The sequence below is a fragment of the Cicer arietinum genome, chromosome 3, assembly GCF_000331145.2.
Source record: "Cicer arietinum cultivar CDC Frontier isolate Library 1 chromosome 3, Cicar.CDCFrontier_v2.0, whole genome shotgun sequence".
NCBI classification, from domain to species: Eukaryota; Viridiplantae; Streptophyta; class Magnoliopsida; order Fabales; family Fabaceae; genus Cicer; species Cicer arietinum.
In genome coordinates, this window is record NC_021162.2 from 4,383,549 (window position 1) to 4,396,486 (window position 12,938).

The 12,938-nt window shown below is 33.6% G+C and overlaps 1 protein-coding gene across 1 annotated transcript; it reads left to right on the forward strand.

The window, feature by feature from the left end:
* The first annotated feature begins 2,113 nt into the window (after window positions 1-2,113).
* On the forward strand, window positions 2,114-5,313 carry LOC101495389 (microtubule-destabilizing protein 60-like). The gene is made up of 8 exons (XM_004489443.4): window positions 2,114-3,006; window positions 3,620-3,665; window positions 3,761-3,856; window positions 3,991-4,110; window positions 4,275-4,373; window positions 4,591-4,650; window positions 4,752-4,846; window positions 4,973-5,313. The coding sequence occupies exons 1-8, from the start codon at window positions 2,258-2,260 to the stop codon at window positions 5,079-5,081; spliced, it is 1,374 nt and encodes a 457-aa protein (XP_004489500.1). The 5' UTR covers window positions 2,114-2,257; the 3' UTR covers window positions 5,082-5,313.
* The last annotated feature ends 7,625 nt before the right edge of the window (window positions 5,314-12,938 follow it).

Sequence of the window (12,938 nt, forward strand, 5' to 3'; positions counted from 1 at the left end):
GTACCCACCCCGCCCCGCACCCACACTTATATAAATATATTATTTATTTATTTATTTATTATACTAGTGTTTAGTTTAATTAATTGTTTTTTTTTTTTTTTATATTTTAACATCTATTAATATCATTAGACCATTACAATATTTATAATTGAAACATAAACGTTTGCAAATTTTTTAAGAATCTGATTATGATAAATAGGTAAATAATTGTGATTTTATAACCAATAGTTATATCTTATTAATCATGACTTTATAATTATACTTGCAACTTTGTATCAATTATCTCAGATAATATTGTCGTATGACTTGCAACTTCACAAAATATTATTATGGATATTTAAATATGTATTGTAACGAGTGTTTATTTGAAATGTTGAGTTAGAAAATATTTTGGTTTATAATATTTTATGATTGAATTTAAGATATTTGAATAATTTTAAAATTTAATCACAATAATATCATTTATTTATTAATTTTTTTAGTTAAAGTGTGGGTAACGGGTATGGGTATGGACACTTAAGTACCCAGAGGGTAAGGGTACGGGTATTAAAGTTGATACCCAAGAGGGTACGGGCACGAGTATGGGTATTTGTTTTAAATTCGCGGGTATGGGGACGGGTACTATAGTACCCTACCCAAACCCTACCCATTGTCATCCATATATGTATCCGATACAAAGATGTCTCTATATTTGGAATATACGAGCTTCATAGCTTCCATCTTTGTTTCTAGTTCCTTTTTTATAAAACAATCAATAGATGAAAATTAGATTTGATACTCTTTCACTTTGACCTCTACTCCCACAATTTTTTAAAAATCCAATTTTACCCCTATCATTTTTACTTTATTTGATTGAAAAAATTTGGATCCGTTTTTTATCTATCAAATTTTTCATTTTCAAAATTTTAAATAATCAAAATAATCGTTTTCGAAAACTTCATTTTCGAATTTCCCAGTTAATAAAATTATTATCAAAAAATTCAAAAGATTAATTTTCCATTTTAATCTTCATAAATATATAATTATAATGTATCCACAAAAGTATTATTAAAAAAATTTAAATAAATATTGATTTTATTCAAAGCTACCAATTTAAAAATATTTTTAATTATCTCTTCACTCAATACTATCATCCATAAAAACAACATAGTTTCTAATTCCCGTTCAACAAGAGATAATTTTTTCAATTTAAGAGTAGTAACATCTTAAAAACGATCATGTATATCTCTATTGATGTTTCAAAAAAATTGTCTCATCTTCTTTATTTTCTTTATTTTCATATGATACTTATTTGCGAGTATCCGTAAAGTATCCCAGAAGTATCTGATAAATTAATTTAAAAAATAATAATAATAATAATTCCGGTACTTCTAGAACACATATCCATAAATATCTATGAAGTATCCGATACAAAGATGACTCTATATTTAGAATATACGAGCTTCATAGCTTCCATCTTCGTTTCAAGTTCCTTTTTTATAAAACAATCAATAAATAAAAATTAGATTTGATACTCTTTCACTTTGACCTTTACTCCCATAATTTTTTTAAAATCAAATTTTACCCCTACCATTTTTACTTTATTTGATTGAAAAATTTTGGATCCGTTTTTTATCTATAAAATTTTTCATTTTCAAAATTTTAAATAAGCAAAATAATCGTTTTCGAAAACTTCATTTTCGAATTTACCGGTTAATAAAATAATTATCGAAAAATTCAAAAGATTAATTTTCCATTTTAAAAATTTAAAAAAAAAAGAAATACTTTTTCTGTTTTTTCAAAATGGATATGTGTAAATTGTTCAAATTTTCTAATTTAATATTAACCATGATGGTATTTTAAGAATACCATGTATAAAAATTACAAATATGAGAATATAGATATAAATGTTTATGTACAAAGTCCATTTTTCTTAATAAATAATCAACAAATGGGCCTTGAGTTTTGACCATGTAATAACCATGATTCACTAACTAGCCCAAAGAGAACCTACCTAAATACTATCAGAATCCAACGGTCAAAAGATGGAAATAGAACTATAAACAAAATAAGAAAAAATAAAAAATGAAAAATCATGTAAAAATATAATAGTGGTAGAGCCAAATATGAGTCCCAGTAAAACTAGCCGTTGCAAAAACGATTCTCCTAAAATAACGTTCTGATTTTTTCTTCTTTTCTCAATTTCTAATCCCTCTTAACTAAAATACTAACATATTTCTCATCGCCGATTGAAACACCACCACTTTTTCCGGCAAACATGTCTTCCAACACCGCCGGAGCATCATCAACACTAGCCACAACCACTCCACGTTCATGTAGATCCAAGATTCAAGAAACTCCCAAACACACCGAGAATCTGAACCCTAACATTCAAAACCCACCAAATTCTAATTCCCCTTCTAGTTCCGCCAAAAAGTCTCAGAAACCGAAAAACCCGAATTCCCCTAGGAACAAAATCAGGCAGAGGAAGTTCGTTGTAGCAAAGAAGAAATCGAAGAAGGAGGATCAAAAGGAAGGCGGCGATGCAGTTTCGACGGCGCCATTTTGTAATTGCAAAGAGAAGAATAAGAAGTGTGTTTGTGTTGCTTACCATAATCTGAGAAAGTCTCAGGAGGAGTTTTTCAAGAATCGAGATCACGACGATGAAGAAGAAGAAGAAGTAGAAGAAGTTGCTGAAATTGATAGTGTTGTTGTTGAAAAACAAGATGGTTTGAATTTGGTTGTGAAGAGAAGTAGGGAGAGATTGAGGGAAGAGGTAAGGGAAAGTGTTACACAAATTGGGTCAGGGAAAGTTATGAATTTGGTTAAGGCTTTTGAGAAGCTTCAATTTGAACCTAATTCAAAGGATGAGGATAAAAAAGTGGAGGAGGAGAAGGAAACTAGAGAGAATGATAAGGTTTCTGGTTGTTCTTCATTTTCTCCATCAGATTTGATTTTGACATCTCAAAACCTTGGTTTGGATCCACATGACTCTGTTTCTTCTTCTTGGGATAGCGCTCGCGGAAGGTTTGATTATGATTAATCCAAGTGTTTAGTTTTGATGATTAGTTTTGAGAAAAAACCAGCTTACTTTTAATTTAATAATAGTATATGAATGTTATAAGTTATGTTTATCAATTGTCATGGTTCATTTATTAAAATTAAGAATGTGGAAATATTTCATATGTTGGCGCGCGGGTTTGAACCGTCCCTACTCTATACATCTTCTTCACACTTAGTGTGTGTGAGTTAAGCCACTAGGTCAGTATGCTCTTTGAAATAAAAAATGATAAATAAAAGATGTAACACCTGAAAACCAAGAATTAGGAATAATTATAGACTTTGAGAAATTATGATAGTAATTTACAAGCTTAGAGTTGATTAAATTGATATCCCTAAACTAGCATAAGATAAGTTAAATAGTGCATGATAATTCAGTATTATTTTATTCTTCTTTAAATTATGAAAATGTGTATATATATATATATATATATATATAAGTATTTATCAATTAAGAATTCGATATTAGTGGCAGCCTTTTATTTTATAATAGAAAGGGATTAAGAGGATTTCAAATGATGAGTGAGTTCTATTTTCAGTGTTGTGTTATTGATGTTTGTTATCTTCCTACATATTGCAGTTTGTCTAGAAGGACTTCTAATGGGGGACGAAGTAGCAGAAGAAATGTAAGTCATTAATTCATCAACAACAATGTAGAATAACTAATGATATATATACTAATCAATTAAGAGTGTTAAAGTTTTAATTGAATAAATTTCAGAGCTTAGAGTCATCAACTACCACTATTGGGGGAAGGAGATGGAGAAAGAAACAGCAAAAAGTCACCAGCCAAAAGCCATTCAAGCTAAGAACTGAGGTAATTCATTACAATTGATTGATTCATCATTTTAAAGTTCTATATGATCATCATGACTATTATTATTCGTACTGTTAATGTCATTTTCCCAAAGATATTTGGATTATGACATTTGTTATGGAATGTAAATGTAGCAAAGGGGTAAGGTAAAAGAGGAAGTATTTGTGAAAAAGGTACAGGAGATGATGACGGAAGAAGAGAAGCAAAGGATCCCTGTTGCACAGGGCCTTCCTTGGACAACAGATGCACCGGAGGTATGGCCGTTTATCTATAAAATAGAAAGTACTTTGTTTGAGTTCTATATGATTATGTTGTGGTCCAAAACACAAAATTTCACTATAACTAAGTGGCTTGTATATGGTCCTGTATTGCTATAACGACCTGGGATATTTGGCGTTCTTTGGTGCTATTATTGCAGTGTTTAGTAAAACCTCCGGTGAAAGACATTACTATACCTGTTGACCTAAAGCTTCACACTGATGTGCGGGCATTGGATCGCGCCGAGTTTGATCAACAGGTGCCTCTTTTTTCCTCATTGTTGTACCTTTCAAGACTTGTATTGTATTGTCTTTTCTTTTTATTGGTTTTGCAATACTATTTGCCTTTTTAAGTTTTTAGAGATAAGTTTAGCTACTGAATTTGTAGACTTATGAATAATGGAGTTCTCTTTATTTTTGGAAGCTGTGAATTGTAGGAAATAGAAACAAGATTTGATGGGTGTTGAATTATTGCAGGTGGCAGAAAAATTGAGCTTCATTGAGCAATACAAAATGGAGAGGGAAAGACAACAGAAGGTACAACTACTAATATCCAGACTTCACTGATTAACTATGTTTTCTATGTTTCCATTTTTAAATGCTGATGATTTCTTGTATGCTACTCTCGACTTTTAAAGTTGGCAGAAGAAGAAGAAATCAAAAGGTTGAGAAAGGAACTTGTACCAAAAGCACAGCCCATGCCATATTTTGATAGACCTTTTATCCCAAGGAGGTAAGAATTGATCCAGTCACATGATCAATGATTTAAAGTTGCACTTATTGGCCAATCTTAATTGATTTCTCTTTAGAATATGTTTATCTCATACTAATTTTTATTTTTTTATTTTGTATGAGCAAGGTCAATGAAGAACCCTACTTTGCCTAAAGAACCCAAGTTTCATAAGAAGATTAAGTGCAGCTCATCATCATGGAGTGATGTGAACCCTTACTCATCCTGCTTTAACTAATCTTCCAAAGAGTACTCTTTGATGTGAATTCTGAAGTGGTTAATGTAATATTTTTCATCCCATCCATCTCTTCACCGAATAATGTTCAATCTTCTACATAGGCAACCAATTTAGTTGCACAAGCTTTGGTCTTTTGTACAGTGTTTTAAAATCAGCTTGAGCAAATTGTATTATCTTCCCAGAGAACCATCAATTCATTTGATCCATCAATAAGAATATTTTGTTACTGGAATCATAGTCTCCATCTAATAGGAACTATATTTGGTTTTCCTAAACAAAAACCTTTCTGTTTGGAGTTTTCCAAAAAATTGACTGCACCAAATCCAAACTCAAAACTTTAAATGTATAAATTGTAAGTCTGTATAGTGCTATGGGGGAACGCATAACCCTATAGTTTGATAGAACTATTGGACTGAATCCTAATAAGGAGCCCAAAGTTTGGTATGAGAAAAGGAAAAAAAGAGAGAGTAGGGAGAATGTGTAATGTGACAGTTGTCCTAGGTTGTTAAGATGTTCCCCAATAAAGTAGTGTGTGGGGGAAAATTGTAGGTGTTAATGATTGTAGTGTCAGTACTTTGTATGGTCAAGTAGTGAAAGACTAACCATTGTCCCTACTAAGGAGCTTTGGTCTAGAATATATAGTATTATTTCCATATTATCATCTTTCAATAATATTGAAACATTCCATATTTACCTCATATTTTATGTTATAATTACTCTTCTTTAGCAATTGATCAGACCGACCATTGTTGATGCCACCAAGAATGACTGATCGTCTCACCATTGTTGAACATCGTTTAGAACGTTTAGAATCGGGAATGGATGAGATTAGCGATGCGTTGATTGCAGAAATCCAACATGTGATGGGACAACCAAAACACCTCAATCCAGTTCAAAAACAGTGCAAACAACTGTCGACGAGTCCTGTTTATCAACAAAGAAGGTCGAGCTTCCTCCTTTCAACGGCGACGACCCTGTTGTGTGGATTACTATAGCAGAAACGTATTTTGACGTTCAAAGAATTTCTGAAGAAGTTAAGATTCAATAGACATAGTTAAGCATGGAAGATTACATTGCGTGGATTACTATGGCATGATTCGACGGAAACTATAGCCTGAGAAAACCTCACTAAAGCTATGATGGCTCATTTTGGAGGAGGCCGTTTAGCTGATACGTTTGAGGAGCTAAAATAACTCAAACAAATGGGCTCAGTGGATTTTGTGGGTGGTTTACGATTTATGCCATGACATCTGCTCTCGCATTCGTACATTCAAACCCAACAATCATTACACAACAGTGCAACTTGCTCGTGACATTGAGGCTGAGTTTGCAGCTTAAAACCCAACGGGTCAGCAAAGTGGGTCACGTGGGAAATCAGGTCAACCTCCACCATGGGCTTGTTCTAACAGGGCACATGGGGCCTAAAGATATTCGAACCCTAACTTGTCACCAACTTAGACCCGGTTTGGCTCTTTCTGGTCTTCGGGTAAGACATGTTTTCAATTGGGTCATTCGCAGAGCTCTGGATATGCGAAACCTAGCTCTTTGACGACGAGTTCGCGTGGTAGCATTGGCGGTGACACATGCTGGAGGAAAAACGAGAGGGATCGTGGTGCGAAGCGCATTCCATTTGCAGAGTTGCAAGAACGACGAACGAATGGACTATGTTTTCGTTGTAATGAAAAGTGGCATCTACTCCATCAATGCACAACAAAACAACTTCGTCTAATAGTGTTGGGGGATGGTGAATCGGTGAACGAGGTCAGAGAAATAGTAGTGGTTGAAGGAGAGAGTGATGAGGAGTAGGACGGGGATGATCTTGCATGTAAGACTATGGGGGTATTTGGCATAACAAAGTTCGAAGGTGAAAATAATGCTAGAACAATGAAAGTGGAAGGTTTCATTAGAGATTCTTCAGTGTTGGTTCTGATTGATAGTGGTGCAACTCACAATTTCATCTCACCGAAGATAGTGAAGGCCTTGGGATTAACCATTGTCCCGACCAAGACTATGAGAGTTTGTTTGGGAGGTGACCACCCTATCACGACAAAGGGAAAATGTACTCAGTTGAATTTAGGACTCAGTCAATACAAATATAAAGGCCTATATGCTGGATTTGGGTGGTGTGAACTTCATTTTAGGTGTTTTGTGGTTAGCAACCTTGGGGAAGGTGACTATGGATTGGAAATAGTTTGCTATGTTATGCATATGGGAGAGTTGGTTAGGTTGAAGGGATAGTCTAATATGAGATTAAATGCTACTTTCCAAAGCATTGTAATTCTAGGATGTAATCTAGAAGGTGGTTGTTGATCTACCACAATGGAGGTAGAAAATGAGTTGTTACCTTATGAGAATTACACTGCAGAATTACAGCAAGTGTTGAGAAAACATGCTGATGTTTTCAAGGAAATTCAGGGTCTTCCTCTAGTCATAAACAAATTTCATGCCATTGTGTTAAAACATGGGGCTGGTCCAATCAATGTAAGACTCTATAGATATCATCATTACCAAAAAGATGAGATTGAGAGACAGATCAAAGAGTTGTTGCAGCAAGGGGTAATTAGAAGCAATACAAGTACTTTCTCTAGTCCTATGATATTAGTCAAGAAAAAGGACAACTTTTGGCGCATATGTGTGGATTATAGAGCCTCGAACAAGGTGATCGTTCTAGTTAAATTTCCCATTTCAATTATGGATGAATTGATAGATGAATTACATGGTGTGAATTACTTTTCTAATTGGCATTTCGCACCCATGAAGGACATTATGAATACTTGGTAATGCCTTTTGGTCTCACAAATGCACCATCAACTTTCCAATCGATAGTGAATGCAATTTTCAAGTCTTTCCTTCACAAGTTCGTCTTGGTATTTTTTGATGACATATTGGTGTATAGCGTGGATTGGAAGGCTCACTTGGAACACTTGGAAGTGGTTTTACAAGTGTTTCAACAACATTGTTTGTGGTCAATCAACCAAAGTGTGTTTTTGGCCAAAGAAAAGTGAAATTATTGGCCATGTTATTTCAGCTCAATGAGTGCCAATGGATCCTAACAAGGTTAGTAGTGTCATTAATTGGCCTATTCAAAAAAATGTGAAAGGAGTACGTGGGTTTTTGGGATTAACTGATTACTATAGAAAATTCATTGCAAAGTATGAAAAGATTGCTAAACTAACAAAGAAATACATATTTGAGTGGAATACAACAGCTGCAACTGCTTTTGAGCAATTGAAGGTGCATGTAACTTCAACTCTTGTTTTAGCATTTCCTTATATTGATATTCCATTTGAAGTGGAATGTGATGCTTCGAGGAAATGAGTAAGGGCTATTTTAATGCAATTAAAGTATCTTATAGCCAATTTTAGCAAGTCTTTTTTAGGTTATAAACTGAATAAATATGCGTATGATAAGGGGAGCTCATGGCACTGGTATTTGCTATCCAACATTGAAGACACTATTTGTTAGGTGGAAAATTTGTAGTGTATTCCTATCAAAAAAGCTTGAAACATTTGATCAATCAACGAATTATGACGTCAAATCAACAAGAATGGATTGCAAAATTATTTGGGGATTGATTTTGAAGTGGTGTTTATACTGGGTGTGGAGAATAAGGCGACACCACTTCAAAATCATATGAATACTGGATGAGAGACTAGGTTGCAAAATTGGAAGTAAAAACCTAGTCTCTCATCCAATTTGGTAGCAAGGAAAGGAATTACAAGCTGAAGTTATGCAAGATTCAACATTGAAAGAGATTATTGAAGCATTACATAGTGATTCTGCATCCAAACCAGGATATGAATGGAAAGGTGGGGTCTTATTTTACAAAGGCAGATTGGTGATACCTACAACCTCTCCTATCATTGATATGTTTGTTGAAAGATTTTAATTCATCTCCAAGTGGAGGACACTCCGGTTTTGTTCGTACATATAGAAGAATGGCAGAAACAATTTATTTGCATGGAATGATGAAAAAGGTGCAAGAGTTCGTAATGGCTTGTGATACATCTAAGAGACAAAAGTATGTTGCAATTACACCTAATGGTTTACTACAACACCTCCCTATTTCGGTAATGGTATGAAGTGAAATCTCAATGGACTTTATTGTGGGGTTGCCTAGAGTTTGAAACTGTCTTAGTAGTCGTTGATCGTTTTTCCAAATATAGCTATTTTATACCATTGAAGCATCTTTTCACACGCGTACTATTGTTGTTATATTTGTGAGGGAAGTGGTAAGGTTGCATGATGTCCCATACTCTATTTTGAGTGACTGCATATCACCCACAAACAAAGGTAATTAATCGTTGGTTGAGGCTTACCTTCATTGTTTTGTGGCGGAATAACCCATATCTTGGTCACATTGAGTCCTTTGGGCTGAATTGTGGTATAGCACCACATTTCATGTTTCTACGGGTTTCACTCCTTTTGAGGTCGTATATGGGAGGAAACCACCGGTGTTGGTTCATTTTTTGGAGAGAGAGACTAGAGCTGATGCATTAGCACAGGAGTTGAGGAACAAAGATGAAGCTCTTCGTCAACTTAAATACAATCTCAATAGAGCTCGAAAACAAATGAAAGTATATGTAGCCAAGAAGAGAAAAAATGTGCATTATAAGGTGGGAGAATGGGTATTTCTTAAACTAAGGCCTTATAAACAACATTTTTCCGGGAAGAGAATTTACAAGAAGTTAGTCCCACGATTTTTTGGACCATACAAGATTGTGTAGAAAATAGGAGAGGTAGCTTACAAGTTGCAATTGCCCGAGTCATAAAAAATTCATCTTATATTTCACGTCTCTTAGTTAAAAAAAAGGCTATATGAGACTACTCTCAAACTAAAGAGCTTCCCATTACTTTTGAGATCGATAAAGGTGAAGTATAGCCTGAGAAGATTTTGTCTTGGATAAATTGCTTTATAGAATGGCAACACAAAAGAGTGTGGTTAGTTAAATGGAAGGGTCTTGACGTAGGTGACACAACTTGGGAGGATGAAGTGTTGCTCAAAAGTAAGTTTCCAAACCTTAGCCTTTAGGACAAGGCTATTTTTGATGGACAGAGTGATGATAGGACTGTAATTGGACCAAATCCTAATAAGGAGGAGGTGTTATAGGGTTTGAATGATGAAAGACCCAAAGTTTGGAGGATGTATGAGGGAAAAAGAAAGAGTATGGAGAATGTGTGATGTGACAGTTGTCCTTGAAGTAACAATGTCAATTATAAGGAAGAGGAGTTTGAATTATAACTGGCTCTTTTTAAAAATTCCTGTTTAAAAACTAAAAAGTTTAACTCAAGATTGATCTCGGTTATAAACGAAGAACGTTATTGGTTAGTGAAAAAACAACAATATCAATTTATCAATATAAAAACTGAAAGTAAGACCAACAATAAATAGAGATAGAGAGATCACACAAGCATATATCTTGGTTCACACAACACGAGTTACGTCTAGTCCTCACAAATGTGAGATTTTCCATTAAGTGGTCAAAGTAAGAATGTTCTTGGTTTTCACATATCAGTCTTGATCTATTACACAGTCTCTACCTTTCTACCTAGAAAGGATTTTCACAGGTTACCTAACACTATTTCATAAAGAATTTTACAACCTACCTTTTAAATCATAAAAATATTTTTACACACTACTCAAGCTATGTTAACAATATAGCCTTGAGTTACAAAGTAATGATTTTGAGGATGTTAGAATCTGGGTATTGCTCAACTCTTGTTTGAGAAATAGATTCTGTATTTTAGAACTCAATTATCACTGATTTGAAAAACACTAAGAGAATGGAACTTCAATTTTAGAATGATTTTGACAAGCTCGAGTATGATTGAATGATTGATGTTTTGGTTGTCACTTTGAGTTGTGTTTTGTTGGCACTTTGAGTTGTGTTTTGTTCTTCATCGTGAAGCTTTATTTATAGACTTCAAGAGAGCTTATGACAGCTTATTTAACCGTTGGAAGTAGGCAAACTGTCATGAGTAAGTGAATGGATAAGATCAGCCATAAAGCAGGATTGTTTATGCTAAAACCAAGAATGTTCTTGAGATCTAAGAACGTTCTTCGAATTGGTTTGAGATGAGCTGACTTGTACTTGTGATCCTGCCAGTTGTCTGAAATGATTACTTGCTTTAAGTCATGTGTGCAAGTCTGTCTGAAGGTACAAACAGCAGAGTCTTTTATAGCCTATTAATTGTACTTGCTTTTGCTTGACTTGGAGAATGATCTTGCTTTATGCATTTTGTGAAGCAAAGTTTTGAGCCTTCGAATTCTGGACGATTCTTGCTTAGATTGATCCTTGTTTATTCTTGATGAAGATATGCAATGAATATAACTTTCTGGATCAAATCTTTTACATTGAAATCTAATCATTCTTGTTTATGGCAGATGTGGAGAATGTTCTTCGTTTTTCAGAAATCTGTCAAGAACGTTCTTCGTTTTGCTTTCTTGATTTTAATAAGATCTGCTTTGTAATATTTGGTACCTATCTTGTTTTAATACACTTAAAAACACGTGTTAAATACCAAAACACTTAGGATCATAATTAGAAGTCTTAATTAATCTTTTGTTTAATTATCATCAAAACATTAATTTGGGATTTTGTCTCAAAAGTCCTAAGTTGTTAGGATATTCTCCAACAAAGTAGTGTGTGGAAAAAATTGTAGGTATCAATGATTGTAACGTCAGTACCTTGTAGGGTCAGGCAGTGAAAGACTAACCATTGTCTCTGTTGAGGAGCATTGTTTTGGAATTTAAAGTGTTATTTCTATATTATCGTCTTGCAATAATATTGAAGCATTCCATATTTACCTCATATTTTCTGTTATAATTACTCTGCTTTATCAGAGTGAGTCTTCTATCCCAATGATTCAAGCTTGGTAAAATTCTAGTTCGTGTTTCTCCTAGGATAGTGCTTTAATCTTTCAACTATATCTGCAAATTTAATGTCCTTTTCCAATAAAAATTGTTTATATTCATAATTGAAGCTTGTATCATCACATTGTATTTAATTGAAGGAAAAATTCAAGAAATAATATAATTAATTAATATATAGTCGTTCAAGTTTATTGTCATCCCACCTACTCTGAAATTAAACACACAAAAATGTCTATAATTTACATTTATTAACATCAAATGACTTTCACCTAGAGTGAAACTCATTTGATTTTAACGCTTATTTATATTTTTTTAATGTTAATACTTAAAAATGACTAAATGAGTTCCTTTAATAACTTTCCGTCTCTACATTTCAATTACTCCAACCCAACATCTCATTTCTCATTCTTTTTTTATAATAAAAGAGACAAAGCTATCGAGAAGTAAGCAATAAGGCACACAATTTGAGAGGAGAGAAAAGCTTGTATACAGACAATGCCGGCTCCTGCCAATAGCAACCTTTGTTATTTATTCACCAATTGGGATAACCAAACCAGTTGCACTTCTTATTAGCCAAAGCATTTTCCAATTAGATATGTTCCGACTCCGCCAGCGGAGTAAGATTTAACATTTTCAAATTGACAATTTCTTAAGTAACCAATAAATCAGTTGTGATTGATGCAAATGTTTCTTTAAAGGCAAATATTTTTCCAAATGTTTCTTTAATCTTTGTTTTACCGATACTTTAATCACTCTTATTCCTAAACTCTTGTTTATTTTTTGTTCATCCGAAACTTTTTTTTTTTTAAAGGAGATGTTAGTAGTTAATTTGTTACACGAAGAGACAAATTCTAAACAAACTCTGATTCTTATCAATACTCCTAAACCTTTGTCTTAATACATTCTATAATTACTTGTGTGCTAAAATTATTTAAAGTAAGAACAGATAACTTAAACCTAGAAATAAATTTGAATCCAAAATA